This window comes from Megalobrama amblycephala, linkage group LG9, assembly GCF_018812025.1.
Source record: "Megalobrama amblycephala isolate DHTTF-2021 linkage group LG9, ASM1881202v1, whole genome shotgun sequence".
NCBI lineage: Eukaryota > Metazoa > Chordata > Actinopteri > Cypriniformes > Xenocyprididae > Megalobrama > Megalobrama amblycephala.
In genome coordinates, this window is record NC_063052.1 from 42452354 (window position 1) to 42468219 (window position 15866).

General features: G+C 40.6%; 1 protein-coding gene across 7 annotated transcripts in view; it reads left to right on the forward strand.

Annotated features, from left to right (window-relative positions):
- The window catches only part of syngap1a (synaptic Ras GTPase activating protein 1a), a 71879-nt gene that overhangs the window by 23866 nt on the left and 32147 nt on the right, over positions 1–15866 (forward strand). For 6 of the 7 annotated variants that reach the window (XM_048203368.1, XM_048203366.1, XM_048203370.1 and 3 more), the window contains one exon: positions 10929–11023. In XM_048203368.1, coding sequence (XP_048059325.1) covers positions 10929–11023 — 95 coding nt within the window. Of the gene's footprint in view, positions 1–10928; positions 11108–15866 lie in introns of those variants that run through there. The other variant, XM_048203373.1, reaches the window with a different exon arrangement.

Sequence of the window (15866 nt, forward strand, 5' to 3'; positions counted from 1 at the left end):
TAATGAATCCATTTTGATCCAAAATTTCTATATTTAGGTTTAGGTTGATTCTGCAGAGAAGGATGTGATGTGATCTCCTCCAGCAGAGATCCACACAGATGTCTGATATATTATTCATATATGATCTTTATTGGCTGTAGATCAGCCGTCAGCTTAAAGGAACAGTTTATCAGAACTCAGTTCATCACAATCTGTCCTCATTTTCCACCATCATGTCTAATAAGGACAAACAGCGGCACAACAACAGGCCATATAACTCATTCCCAGTCTTCTGAAGCCATGTGATGCTTTGTGTGAAATGTAAGTGACTATTTACTCTCACCAAATCAAATATGAAAAGTCATTCGTTCTCTAGAGTCTCGCAAACAAACATCATGATGCTGAACGTTCATATTTCACACGAGGAAAGATTGTCATTAAGTATAACCACCTATATTTTGCCAAGGTCGTGGGTTTGATATCCAGGGAACGCATGATAATATGTTATACACCATATATAGACTGAAGTCACTTTAGATAAAAGCATCTGACAAATACATAAATGTCACGCAAAGCATCAAATGATTTCAGACTTCTGAATTCAAAGTATTTCAATGAAAACTATTGGAAACACTTTGTCTAATGCAGTATAAAGGTATTTATTAATGCATTATATCTTTTCATGAATAATCATAGCTAATATGCATTACAATATTTGCATATTCCTTGTTATATTTGATATGACATTGGTTTTTTATCATGTGTTTTAATTCATTATACTTTCTAAAGGTGTAACATTGAATAAATACGTGCTATAATGCATTATAAATACAAAGTTCTGTCATAAAGGATCCATCTAGATGGCGCAGGTTGATAGGTCCTTAACTCAGTCTGCTTGTAATCACATCATTCTCTATAGGGCACAGCTGATTGGTTTCTGCTATATCAGCAGCCAATGAGCTCGCTGCTCAAATTTCAAATACTCTGTCAGCGTTTGCTGTAGCAGTTGCAGCGTGCTTTCACAAACCCTCCACCTTCCCCAGCTCCACCTGTATATATCTGCTATGGGTAATTAATGTAAGCAATATTGTACAGCAGCAGCATGTCTTATTTGCTCACAGAAGCGTGTTGTGAATGTATTGGCAGTAGCAAATCCTGTACTTGCTCTGCAGCAGCAGCAGCAATAATCAGCAATAACAGCAGCAGCAGCAATAATCAAACACAGCAGCAATAACAGCAGCAGCAATAACAAACAGCAGCAGCAATAATCAGCAATAACAGCAGCAGCAGCAATAATCAAATGCAGCAGCAATAACAACAGCAGAAATAACCAACAGCAGCAGCAATAATCAGCAATAATCAAACGCAGCAGCAATAACAGCAGCAGAAATAACCAACAGCAGCAGCAATAACAGCAGCAGAAATAACCAACAGCAGCAGCAATAACATACAACAGCAGCAGCAATTATCAAACGCAGCAGCAATAACAGCAGCAGCAATAATCAACAGCAGCAGCAATAACATACAACAGCAGCAATAATCAACAGCAGCAGCAATAACATACAACAGCAGCAGCAATAACCAACAGCAGCAGCAATAATCAAACGCAGCAGCAATAACAGCAGCAGAAATAACCAACAGCAGCAGCAATAACAGCAGCAGAAATAACCAACAGCAGCAGCAATAACATACAACAGCAGCAGCAATTATCAAACGCAGCAGCAATAACAGCAGCAGCAATAATCAACAGCAGCAGCAATAACATACAACAGCAGCAGCAATAATCAAACACAGCAGCAATAACAGCATTAATCAAATGCAGCAGCAATAACCAGCAGCAGCAATAAGCAACAGCAATAATAAACAGCAGCAGCAATAATCAGCAATAATCAAATGCAGCAGAAATAACCAACAGCAGCAGCAATAACCAACAGCAGCAGCAATAATCAAACGCAGCAGCAATAACAGCAGCAGAAATAACCAACAGCAGCAGCAATAACAGCAGCAGAAATAACCAACAGCAGCAGCAATAACATACAACAGCAGCAGCAATTATCAAACGCAGCAGCAATAACAGCAGCAGCAATAATCAACAGCAGCAGCAATAACATACAACAGCAGCAATAATCAACAGCAGCAGCAATAACATACAACAGCAGCAGCAATAATCAAACACAGCAGCAATAACAGCATTAATCAAATGCAGCAGCAATAACCAGCAGCAGCAATAAGCAACAGCAATAATAAACAGCAGCAGCAATAATCAGCAATAATCAAATGCAGCAGAAATAACCAACAGCAGCAACAATAACAAATAGCAGCAGCAATAATCAAACGCAGCAGAAATAACCAACAGCAGCAACAATAACAAATAGCAGCAGCAGCAGCAATAATCAAACACAGCAGCAATAACCAGCAGCAATAATCAACAGCAGCAGCAATAACAAACAACAGCAGCAGCAGCAAAAACCACAGCAACAATAATCAACAGCAGCAGCAACAATCAAACGCAGCAGCAATAACCAGCAGCAGCAATAACCAACAGCAGCAATAACCAGAAGGCAGCAATACGCAACAGCAATAATAAACAGCAGCAGCAATAATCAGCAATAATCAAACGCAGCAGCAATAACAGCAGCAGAAATAACCAACAGCAGCAGCAGCAATAATCAAACAGCAGCAGCAATAATAAACAGCAGCAGCAATAATCAAACGCAGCAGCAATAAGCAACAGCAATAATAAACAGCAGCAGCAGCAATAATCAGCAATAATCAAACGCAACAGCAATAACAGCAGCAGAAATAACCAACAGCAGCAGCAATAACAGCAGCAGAAATAACCAACAGCAGCAGCAATAACAAATAGCAGCAGCAGCAGCAATAATCAAACGCAGCAGCAATAACAAACAACAGCAGCAGCAGCAAAAACCACAGCAACAATAATCAACAGCAGCAGCAATAATCAAACGCAGCAGCAATAACCAGCAGCAGCAATAAGCAACAGCAATAATAAACAGCAGCAGCAATAAGCAACAGCAATAATAAACAGCAGCAGCAGCAATAACCAAAAGCAGCAGCGTAGAAGATCTATTCCGCCAAGACCAAACATAGTCATATCTATTACGTGCCTAAAACTCCTTCCGAGAGTTGTCAAGACAGAACTGTGGTTACAATTATTCATACAAATGCATGCATTACAAGGCATAATTAATGTGTTATTTTCTGGTTTCAAGTAAAGTATACCAAAGTATTTTTATGATGCCCATCAAAAATGATTAACTTGCGTTCCATGCGAACAGTGTAATTTTAGTATTATTTATACTCTATTAGAGTTTATATTAATATTTCAAATTAACTTTTATTTTTATATTTTCAGTTTTCATTTTGGTTTAATTTTTTGTCATTTTGCTTTTCTTTTTTTTCTTTTTATTATTGTTTTATATTACTATTTACGTTTTTATTTCCATTTTCCAATTAATTGTATTGCTTCAACTTTGCCAAGGCAATGCTGTTTACATTTTCATCTAATATATTTATTTGATTTCAGCTTTGTTTCAATTAACAAGAATGTTTTTAACAGTATTGGTTTTGGTAATAACCCTGCACGGAAACAGTATTTGGACCATCATGAGGGTGAGTAAATAATGACAGAGTTCGTTACTGCTTTTAATGGAGCTGGTTGTTGATGATGTTTGTGAATTGAACACATGGACTGAGGCTAATGTTCTGTGAGCGTGAGGGATGTTTTCTCTGCACGGAGATGCTGCTGCTCAAACCCGCCCACACAGAGACCCTTCCTCAAGCATCAGATCTGTGTGTGTGTGTGTGTGTGTGTGTGTGTGATACATGTATCAGCGACGCTCTCAGCGATTCCCACCCACACACACACACACACACACACACACACTTCAGCCTGACATTGCATTAACATCTAGAATGGCGTTCGGTGTGTGTGGGTGTGTTTGTGTGTGTGTTTCGTGCGCGACCCGATTGCACTCGGGCGAATTGAAAGTGTAATTTACAATCTGTGATTTTATGACTAATTAAAGTCTTTCTGCCATTGTATCCGTGAAGCTGCCGTGTGCAGTTGTGTGTGCTTTACGTGTGCTGAGCTCCGTGTGTCTTTTTTGCTTAAACTGAGGCAGTTTCCATGACGACCAAACAAAGACCTCGGATTCAGAACAAAACTTCAAGAAACAGAAGGACTAAGAGAGTGTGAGCGGAAACTTTACAGTTTATTAGTGCTGATTATGAAGTCCAGCATCACTAAATCTCCAACTCTTAAGTATTTCTATTACCAAGTGATCAGATGCATCAATTTCACCAGAAAAATCCCACAGATGCACTGGCGTAGCAACTGCTTAGCAACACCCTGGCAACGACCCTGAACATCCTAGCAACAAGAAGTCACTCACAGGTTAATCTCACGAGAACAAGTCCAGAATTTCAGTCCAAATGAATCTCATTGGGGCTCATAATGGCACATTTTTTATTAAAATAAGCTCATAGTAATATGTTATTTAAATTTAAGTATTTATGCTTCCTGTTGTACTACCTGTAGTGAATATAATGAGTATTACAAAACAAGCTTGCATTAAAGTCATGAGAAATTTAGTGAGGAAAATTATTGATAATACCACCGTTTTTGATAATATATTTCTGCTAAGCCGTAAATCCTGAAAAAGAAAACATTTCATAGGTCCGTATTCGTCATGTTTCTGGTGTGTTCTAGTCAAAACACAAGAAAAAAAGTACTGATTCAAAGTCTTTAATAAGAAAACCAAAACACAGGAGATGATAGGAGAATACAAATAATCACGAACACACTCTACATAAAGACGACACGGAACAAAGAACAGACAGAAGTCAGAATTTAAATACACAGAGGTAAATGAGGAAACTAAATGAACAACAGCTGAAGTAAATTAGTGACTGGCACACACTAGGAAACTAGGTCAACATACAAATGGCAGCGAACAGGAACAAAACAAACCCAAAACACAATGAAACTAAACATAACTTGCGCATCAACCCCCCAGGAAGGCGCATCTTCACGCCGTAACAATAGTCCAATGGAGGAGGCAGAGTATGGTCTCTGGAGGAGGACGTAGAGCAGGGAAAGGGCAGGAAACAGGGGTACCAGGGTGGTGATGAAGGTGGGAGGAGCCAGGGAGGAGAGCAGGAGTAGCCAGGCGGGGACCCAGAGAACAGCTAGGACAATGGCCCACCGTGGAGTCGTGGGAGGGAACAGCCATGGTGGAGACGTGACAGATGGAGCCAGGGGGACGACAGATGGAGCCAGTGGAGGTGGAGACCCAGGTGGAGCTGAAGAGCTGACGAGCCTACACAACATTGATGGCTCTGGAGGCAGAGCAGGAGGGAAGACAGCCGAAGTGCTGAAGGCCGGGAAGTCCGTGGCACAGGTAGAGTGATGTCTGACCAAGGTGTAGCCGGCAGGACGAGGGAGCCCAGTGGAGTCATAAGGATGAAGGTCCCAGGTGGAGCCGAAGGAGGAAGGAGCCAAGGTGGAGCCGACAGGTCATAGAGCCAAGATGGAGCGATAGACTCGATGGCTGGTGGAGGAGCCAGGGGATCCTTTTGACTAGGCGGAGCTGGTAACCGGAAGACCCAAGGAGCATCCATGCAGCATAGTGGAGTAAACCAGGGTGGAGCTGAGGAGAACCAGCAGAGGCGGGGCTGATGGACTGGCTGGCTGGAAGAGGAGTTGGGAGAGGGAGGCTATTTGGGATCTCTGGAGACACAGGAGACTTGGAGCTGGGCGGGAATAGCAGGGACGGGAGAATCAGGGAAACATCAGGCTTGTTCAAAATGCATTGGCGCTGCGCAGACCGATCAGCGTATGACATCAAAGTAGCGCGAGTGGGTTTGGAGAGCATACGACTCCTTATTCTTTTGAATCGCTCTCGCGGTACTTTGATGTCAAAGTCTGCCCAAGCGCCGATGCATCTCAAACAAGCCATTTCTCTTAAAATTCCTCATAATAATTCCCAGAGGCCAAATGCAGCTCACCTTCAGCATTGGGAGTGTGGGCTAGGCTCCATTCCATCCCCTTAAACTCTACAAACAGCCCCACGGGGACGGACGATGCTGCCGGCTCGCACACCTGGTCATGCTCACTGTGGGGCTCGGGCTCCGGGGCGATGGTTGGCTCAGTCTTCATATCTGACTCGGGCTCTGCCTTGAGCACAGTACAGGGTCGGGGAGGTGGCTGGCTGGGCTCTGGGTCTGGAGTGGGGCTGGTGATGTCCTTCTCAGCTAGGCAGATGGTGAACGCAGACCCGCAGTTCACCAGCACCCACTCCACAAACTCAATGAATGTCCCCTGAGGAACATCACTGGGCAAGCGTGCCTTTGTGTGCTTGTTCAAGCTGGTTAGATAAAACACACACAGGGAGTGATCCGGGAAATTAGTGAGGTACACCATTTGTAAAAAGCCTTTAGTGTGGTCCTTGAGGGGTTGCTGATCTTGCTCTAAACAAAGCAGTTAGATGGCTGGCAAGTCCATTTTTTCTTCTCTTCTGTCAGGTTTCTGGTGTGTTCTAGTCAAAGCACATGAGGAAGCACTGATTTAAAGTCTTTAATAAGAAAACCGAAACACAGGATATCACAGGAGAATAGAAATTAGCATGAACACACTCTACATAAAGACGATATGTAATTCTAGCAAATTGTTGTTAAATTGTACAAGTTTTATGATTTAAATTAGCTAAACATGCTTTTTAATTACTAAACTTTAAATTAGCCATTAATACGGAATTATTGAATTTTTTTGGGGAAAAAAATAAAACACAATTTATGAAAAATTGAAGCTGGTTTGACAAGGGCTTCTGCGAGCGTTGATTCATTGAGATCTTTAGAAGACTGTGATCATCTGTTGTGATGTTTTAACTGATCTCTGTGTTTTTCTATGGTGATTTGGTGTTTGTGTTGTATTTTTAGTGTCATTGTGTAATTGATGCAGGCTGGAATGAGATCATACGCAGATGATTAACGCTCGTGTTTATAGATCACACAGCGGAGCACGACTGATATTCCCAAAACTATTCTTGCCCAAATCTCATAATCCTGTAAGAGCCCCGTCAGCCGTCAGAACCCAACCCGGAGAGGAAGAAGAGACACGTCATATACTCGTAACGGATTATTAAAGGCTGTCAGGCTGCTGTCCTGATTCAGCACCAAACATCTGATCAAAGTCAACGGCTGGAAGGAAGGGTGACGTTAAACACGACCGCAATAATAACTCCGTTTCTATGTGTTCTGCAAAAATGTTGTTTGACTCACTGCCGTGATGCTGGAGTGGTTGTCGGGGTGTTGCTATGCAGTTGCTAGGGTGTTCTGGGTGGTTGCCATGTGGTTTCTTACTGGATCAAGTCTAAAGAGTTACTTATGTCTCAAATATTTTAACTAGTACAAATGTTGATGACTAATCAAAGTTTGACACTTTTTAAAAATGTAATTTATTTGAATACATTTGAATGGTCATTCAATCAGTGATAAATAATTTGTGATTAATGGGTATGCACTGATTGTGAATCGCTCTGAGGTGTACGTGCAGTGCTCGCAATTATTCAATTAAATCATTGTATTTTGAATCCATGTCATGATTCCTGTTTTCCGGTCCGAATTTAAGACCTCTTGAAAATGATTGTTTCCTATGAACATGTCTCCTGAACACTCCCGCTTCGAGAATTCAAATCGACTGAGAAATGACACATTCAGAACTGTTTATAGACCTTAAGAGAGCAACGCTGTGAAGACTGATGTCAGGTGAAGTGGTGTGACATTACATCTAAACACTGAACAGCATCTGAGTGAGAAAAAACTATGGTATATTTTTAAGCAATAGAAGTCTTTTAAACTCTCCTGGACACAGAAATGAATGTAAAACACAGCACAGCTTTAAGATGTTATTCTGAGGGGAGTTGTTAGTATCCGAGCTCAGATTAAATATTTAAATAAATATTTAAAACCTATTAAATGGGTAATAAGAGTCAAACAGATCAAGGAGTTCTTCTAAACGACTCGATGTGTGTTCAGATTCACGGACACTACAGTGGATGTATGAGGTCAGATCTTACAGTTTCAACAGTAACATACAAATGTGCTGTTAAATAAGATCTTTCTTTAATGGACTCATCAGAAACATTATCATTACAACATAAAGATTGTCATAAAGCTGCTCTAAAGGCCATGAGGATGATCATATTTTCTAATGGATCCAAAACATTTCATAAAAATGTCTATTACAAAACAATTGTCTTAAAGTACTGTCAGTTAACTAACTAGGAAAGTATGGTGAGATCTATTAGTTAAATCTGTATTGTTTTGCCTTAAGAGGAGCACAGGGTGGGTGGAGACTATACCAGTGGGCGGAGACTGCGTGAATGGTCGGGATTATATGTGTGGGTGGAGACTTTATGAGTGGGTGGAGAATGTGTGAATTGTTGTGATTAAATGTGTGGATGGAGACTATAGTAGTGGTCGGAGACTGTTTGAATGATCAGGATTATGTGTTTGTGGAGACTATAAGAGTGGGTGGAGACTATGTGAATGGGCGGGATTATATGTGTGGGTGGAGACTGTGTGAATGGGTGGGATTATATGTGCGGGTGGAAACTATGAGTGGGCGGAGACTGTGTGAATGGTTTGGATTATATGTGTGGGCGGAGACTATACCAGTGGGTGGAGACTGTGTGAATGGGCAGGATTTTATGTCTGGGTGGAGATTATGTGAATGGGCGGGATTATATGTGTGGGTGGAGACTTTATGAGTGGGTGGAGAATGTGTGAATCGGTGGGATTAAATGTGTGGGTGGAGACTGCATGAATGGTTGGGATTATATGTGTGGGTGGAGACTTTATGAGTGGGTGGAGAATGTGTGAATTGTTGTGATTAATTGTGTGGGTGGAGACTATGTGAATGGGCGGGATTATATGTGTGGGTGGAGATTATGTGAATGGGCGGGATTATATGTGTGGGTGGAGACTTTATGAGTGGGTGGAGAATGTGTGAATCGGTGGGATTAAATGTGTGGGTGGAGACTATAGTAGTGGGCGGAGACTGTTTGAATGATCAGGATTGTGTGTTGGTGGAGACTATAAGAGTGGGCGGAGACTGCATGAATGTGTGGGATTATATATGTGGGTGGAAACTGAATGATCAGGATTATGTGTTTGTGGAGACTATAAGAGTGGGTGGAGACTATGTGAATGGGCGGGATTATATGTGTGGTAGGAGACTGTGTGAATGGGCGGAGACTAACTGATTGGCTGAATGCAGCTCAATGGGTGAAGATCAATGTCCATTTCTCTGTATCTACACCATTCTGATTGGTCACGTCTTTACGGCTCTCCTGATCCAAGCTCTTTTAGAGAGTCACGGCACATCTGAAAAACCTCCTTTGAGACGAGTGCGAATGTCAGTGCATAGAAAACTCCAGGTATTATTGACGTCTAAGTGGAGATTTCGAAAGTAGATGGAGAGCGAAGTAATCAATCCTCGTCTCTTAAAGTACTGTCAGTTAACTAACTAGGAAAGTATGGTGAGATCTATTAGTTAAATCTGTATTGTTTTGCCTTAACAGGAGCACAGGGTGGGTGGAGACTATATGAGTGGGCGGAGACTGTGAATGGGCGGGATTATATGTGTGGGTGGAGACTATGTGGATGGGCGGGATTATATGTGTGGGTGGTGACTATACCAGTGGGCGGAGACTGTGTGAATGGGCGGGATTATATGTGTGGGTGGAGACTATGTGGATGGGCGGGATTATATGTGTGGGTGGTGACTATACCAGTGGGCGGAGACTGTGTGAATGGGCGGGATTATATGTGTGGGTGGAGACTATGTGAATGGGCGGGATTATATGTGTGGGTGGAGACTGTGAATGGGCGGGATTATATGTGTGGGTGGAGACTGTGTCAATGGGCGGGATTATATGTGTGGGTGGAAACTATGAGTGGGTGGAGACTGTGTGAATGGTCGTGATTATATGTGTGGGTGGAGACTATACCAGTGGGCGGAGGCTGTGTGAATGGGCGGAGACTAACTGATTGGCTGAATGCAGCTCAATGGGTGAAGATCAATGTCCATTTCTCTGTATCTACACCATTCTGATTGGTCACGTCTTTACGGCTCTCCTGATCCGAGCTCTTTTAGAGAGTCACGGCACATCTGAAAAACCTCCTTTGAGACGAGTGCGAATGTCAGTGCATAGAAAACTCCAGGTATTATTGACGTCTAAGTGGAGATTTCGAAAGTAGATGGAGAGCGAAGTAATCAATCCTCGTCTGTGAACCCTTTGGCTTTATTTCTGCTGTGATTATGCTGAGAGCCGCGTGAATATGTGGGACTGAAGAGAGAGAGAGATGGAGGCTGGGAGTGTATTTATAGCAGCAGGAATGTAAGTTCTGTAAAGGTTCGGTGTCCTGAGGGATGAATCACCACAAAACAAGACAAAACACTGACAACAGCCCAGAGAGACACAGCCCAGTGTGTGTGTGTGTGTGTATTAATTGCTTAGTCCTGTGTCAAATGTCCTTTAGTTTTTATCATATACAGTCAACCTGTACATTATTTTTTGATAATGTTCTCAAAACGTTAGCACAAACATCATTCATACATCGTTCATGGAGTGTTTTTTTTTTCAGAAATGTTTTAGTTGGACGTTCATCTAACATTTTTTACTTGTTTCAGAACATTCAGAGAACATTCAAAAGTAACGTTCCAGTAATGTTTGCAACATTATAAAATGGAATGTTTCCTTAACGTTCGCATAACCAAGAAAAAAGGCGCTTTTAAAACATTTAAAAAATTGAACATTCAGAAATAACGTTTTCATAACTCATACTTGCTTTATTTACTTCCTGATTTAATAAAGTAAATAGTAAATAACCCTCTCTCTCTCTCTCTCTCTCGTGTGTTTTAGAGCACGCTCGTGCTCGCAGGAAGAGCTTTGCCACGTCGCGGCAGAGAAGCATGGAAACTCCGCCCACTGCCCCTACACAGCCATTCCGACAGCCTGTGAGTACAGACACGCCCCCTCTCTCTCTGGAAGTGTTCCGATTGGACAGCTAGTGCACTGCATACTACACCCTTCTTAAACTAGTATGTGAAACAGTATGCAGTATGCCATCACATGACCTCATTGTGCTGCACGTTTAATTGAGTGTGTGTCGTCCATTCATCATCTCGTTCATTTGCATTTTTAATCCAGGTTTAGTGTACGGATTTTCTCTGTTCTTACTAATACTGGAGGACATTCCCAGCGAACAGGAACGTTCTGGCAAGGTTCTCTCAAAGATATGAACAAACGTTCTTCCAGTAATGTTAATAAAACATTTGTTCAAAGTTATCTGGCCTTTAATAATGTTCTCAAAAACATTATTTATACGTCGTTCATGAAACGTTTTTTCCTGAAACATTTTAGTTATAAAATGGAATGTTTGCATAACCAAGGAAAAAAAAGTTTTTTAAGCATTTCAAAAAACTGGACGTAAACATTCAGAAACAACATTTTTATAACTTAATAAGAACGTTAGAGATTCTCAAAACATTCTTAGACCATATTTCTGTTATCTGGAGTAACAGTGATGAGCGTCTGGTTTCAGGACGCGTCTCAGATGCCGTTGTGTTTATTCTCGTTAGGTTGTGTCTGTGAACAGGTAAGTGGAGTGTGTGTGTGTGTGTGTGTGTGTGTGTGTGTGTGTGTGTGGGTTTACAGACTAGCTGTTGTTTTGGGTCATATTCGTCTCCAGAAGTGAACTGAATCTGACAATACATTCCCGTGGAGACTTCTGGGACCGTCGTGTGTGTGTGTGTGTGTGTGTGTGTTTCTACCTAACCATATTTTGAGGACATCCTCATTTGTAAGAACCATATAAAAATAAAATAAATTATATATTTAATATAAAATACAGGTTTATTTTTTTGTTAGGGTAAATGTTGGTGTGTGTGCGATTGTGAGTGTGTCTGTCTGTCTAAGAGTGTGTGTGTGATTGTGCGTGTAATTGTGTGTGTGTGTGTGTGTGTCAGTGAGTGAGTTAGTGTGCGTGTATATGTGTGTGATTGTGAGTGTAATTGTGTGTGTGTGTGTGTGTGTGTGTGTGTGTGCGCGATTGTGTGTGTGAGTCAGTGAGTGAGTTAGTGTATGTGTGTGTGTGTGATTGTGTGTGTGATTGTGAGTGTAATTGTGTGTGTGTGTGTGTGTGTGTGATTTTGAGTGTAATTGTGTGTGTGTGTGTGTGTGTGTGTGTGTTTGTGTGTGTGTGTGTGCGCGATTGTGTGTGTGTGTGTGTGTGTGCGCGATTGTGTGTGTGAGTCAGTGAGTGAGTTAGTGTGCGTGTATATGTGTGTGATTGTGAGTGTAATTGTGTGTGTGTGTGTGTGTGTGCGCGATTGTGTGTGTGAGTGAGTTAGTGTGCGAGTATGTGTGTGTGTGTGTGTGTGTGTGTGCGCGATTGTGTGTGTGTGTGTCAGTGAGTGAGTTAGTGTGCGAGTATGTGTGTGTGATTGTGAGTGTAATTGTGTGTGTGTGTGTGTGTGTGAGTGATTGTGTGTATGTGTGTGTGATTGTGAGTGTAATTGTGTGTGTGTGTGTGTGTGTGTGTATGTATGTGTGTGTGTGTGATTTTGAGTGTAATTGTGTGTGTGTGTGTATGTATGTGTGTGTGTGATTTTGAGTGTAATTGTGTGTGTGTGTATGTATGTGTGTGTGTGATTTTGAGTGTAATTGTGTGTGTGTGTGTGTGTGTGTGAATGTATGTGTGTGTGTGATTTTGAGTGTAATTGTGTGTGTGTGTGTGTGTGTGTGTGTGTGTGTGTGCGCGATTGTGTGTGTGAGTCAGTGAGTGAGTTAGTGTGCGTGTATGTGTGTGTGTGATTGTGAGTGTAATTGTGTGTGTGTGTGTGTGTGTGTGTGTGAGTGATTGTGTGTATGTGTGTGTGATTGTGAGTGTAATTGTGTGTGTGTGTGTGTGTATGTGTGTGTGTGATTTTGAGTGTAATTGTGTGTGTGTGTGTATGTATGTGTGTGTGTGATTTTGAGTGTAATTGTGTGTGTGTGTGTGTGTGTGTGTGTATGTATGTGTGTGTGTGATTTTGAGTGTAATTGTGTGTGTGTGTGTGTGTGTGTGTGTGTGTGATTGTGTGTGTGAGTCAGTGAGTGAGTTAGTGTGCGTGTATGTGTGTGATTGTGAGTGTAATTGTATGTGTATGTGTGTGTGTAATTGTGTGTGTGTGTGTGTGTGTGTGTGTGTGATAGTGTGCGTGTGAGTCAGTAAGTGAATTAGTGTGCGTGTATATGTGTGTGATTGTGAGTGTAATTGTGTGTGTATGTGTGTGTGTGTGTGTGTGTGTGTGTGTGTGTGTGTTGACCACGTGTTGTGGTGAATGTTTCTCCAGAGGATTCAGGATTTATTTTCAGGTTGGTGTTTTAGTCGTGTTTTGTGTGGGTTGTTTTTTTTAGTTTGGTCCTTCTAACAAGAAATGTTGCAAAACATGTGCGAATTTCATAACTAAACTAATAATATATCATTTTAAAAAGAAAAAAATGATAAAAGGATGTGTTTGATTTCCAGATTATTCAGTAGTAGAAATAAATAATGATATAAAAAATAATCCATCCATTCATCCACTGTAGGGTCGTGGGGAGAATATTAATAATATGTAATAATACAAAAAGATTTTAGTATCACTTTTGAACATGGACAGATTAAATACATAAACGTAGTATAAGCACTGTTTGCTCATTGCTTTGATTATGAATGATGGCGTCTGTTGACTGACCCGATACATCACATCTGAGTCATAATCGTTAGAAAGACACGTCGAATTATCTTCAGTTTGAAGAGGTTTTATGAATCTTTGTTTTTGTAAAATCTGTTTAAAACTGAATTAAAATGAAGAGGCCATTTTACTTGTGAATGATAGTAGATATTTTATGACGAGCACGTGTGAGTTTGTTTGTTGATCAGTAACACAACAGCTCAGACAACAAACGTTTGGCTAACGTTCCCATTAAGTTATGAATACGTTATTTCTGAAAGTTCTCAACATTTAGAATCGTGAAAAACAACCAGTTTTTTAAATGTTTTAAAAACATTGTAGAAGTAAAACAATAAAATATTATGTTTTGAAAACATTATTAAAGACCAGATGACTTTGAACAAACTTTCTATTAACGTTAGTGGAGATTTATAACTTTGAGAGAACCTTGCGAGAGCGTTCCCTGTTAGACTATCATTTCAAACATGAGACCAGAATAATAATGTTTCAGACTCTCCTCGTCTGGCTTAATTTGAGCTGGTGTCAGCGTGATGTCAATGAGGCTTCATGAGAGGACGTCTCTCGAGTGCTCCTGGAGTTTCTGTGTTCGTGGGTTGTGGGGGAAAGTGCCGGAGATCAGGAGTGTCGTCACGGCAACACCTCGGACGAATGACATGAGCACATGCACCTGACCTTGTGAGGATTCTGTTATCGGATCCTTTTCCTATTACTCTAAACTGTGTTTGAGTCTTCATGGAATCCTCAAGCGAAAAGTGCTGCATGAATATTTATTAGGGTGGGAATCACCAGAGGCTCCACGATATTATCACAATTCTAAAGCCACGATACAATATTATCGCGATTCTAAAGCCACAATACGATATTATCGCGATTCTAAAGCCACGATACGATATTATCGCGATTCTAAAGCCACGATACAATATTATCGCGATTCTAAAGCCACAATACAATATTATGGCGATTCTAAAGCCACGATACAATATTATCGCGATTCTAAAGCCACGATACAATATTATCGCGATTCTAAAGCCACAATACGATATTATCGTGATTCTAAAGCCACAATACGATATCATCGCAATCCTAAAGCCACAATACGATATTATCGTGATTCTAAAGCCACAATACGATATCATCGCAATCCTAAAGCCACAATACGATATTATTGCAATCCTAAAGCCACAATATGATATTATCGCAATTCTAAAGCCATGATACGATATTATCGCGATTCTAAATCCACAATATGATATTATCAAGATTCTAAAGCCACAATACGATATTATGACGATTCTAAAGCCACAATATGATATTATGGCGATTCTAAATCCACAATACGATATTATCGCGATTCTAAATCCACAATACGATATTATTGCGATTCTAAAACCACAATATGATATTATGGCGATTCTAAAGCCACAATATGATATTATCGCAATTCTAAATCCACGATACGATATTATGACGATTCTAAATCCATGATACGATATTATCGCGATTCTAAATCCACAATACGATATTATGACGATTCTAAATCCATGATACGATATTATCGCGATTCTAAATCCACAATACGATATTATGACGATTCTAAATCCATGATACGATATTATCGCGATTCTAAATCCACGATACGATATTATGACGATTCTAAATCCATGATACGATATTATCGCGATTCTAAATCCACAATACGATATTATCGCAATTCTAAATCCACAATACGATATTATCGCGATTCTAAATCCATGATACGATATTATTGCGATTCTAAATCCACAATATGATATTATTGCAATTCTAAATCCACAATACGATATTATCGCGATTCTAAAGCCACGATACGATATTATCACGATTCTAAATCCACGATACGATATTATCGCGATTCTAAAGCCACAATACGATATTATCGTGATTTTAAAGCCACAATATGATATTATGGCGATTCTAAAGCCACAATACGATATTATGGTGATTCTAAAGCCACAATACGATATTATCGCTATTCTAAATCCACAATACGATATTATGGCGATTCTTAAGCCACAATATGATATTATCATGGTTCTAAAGC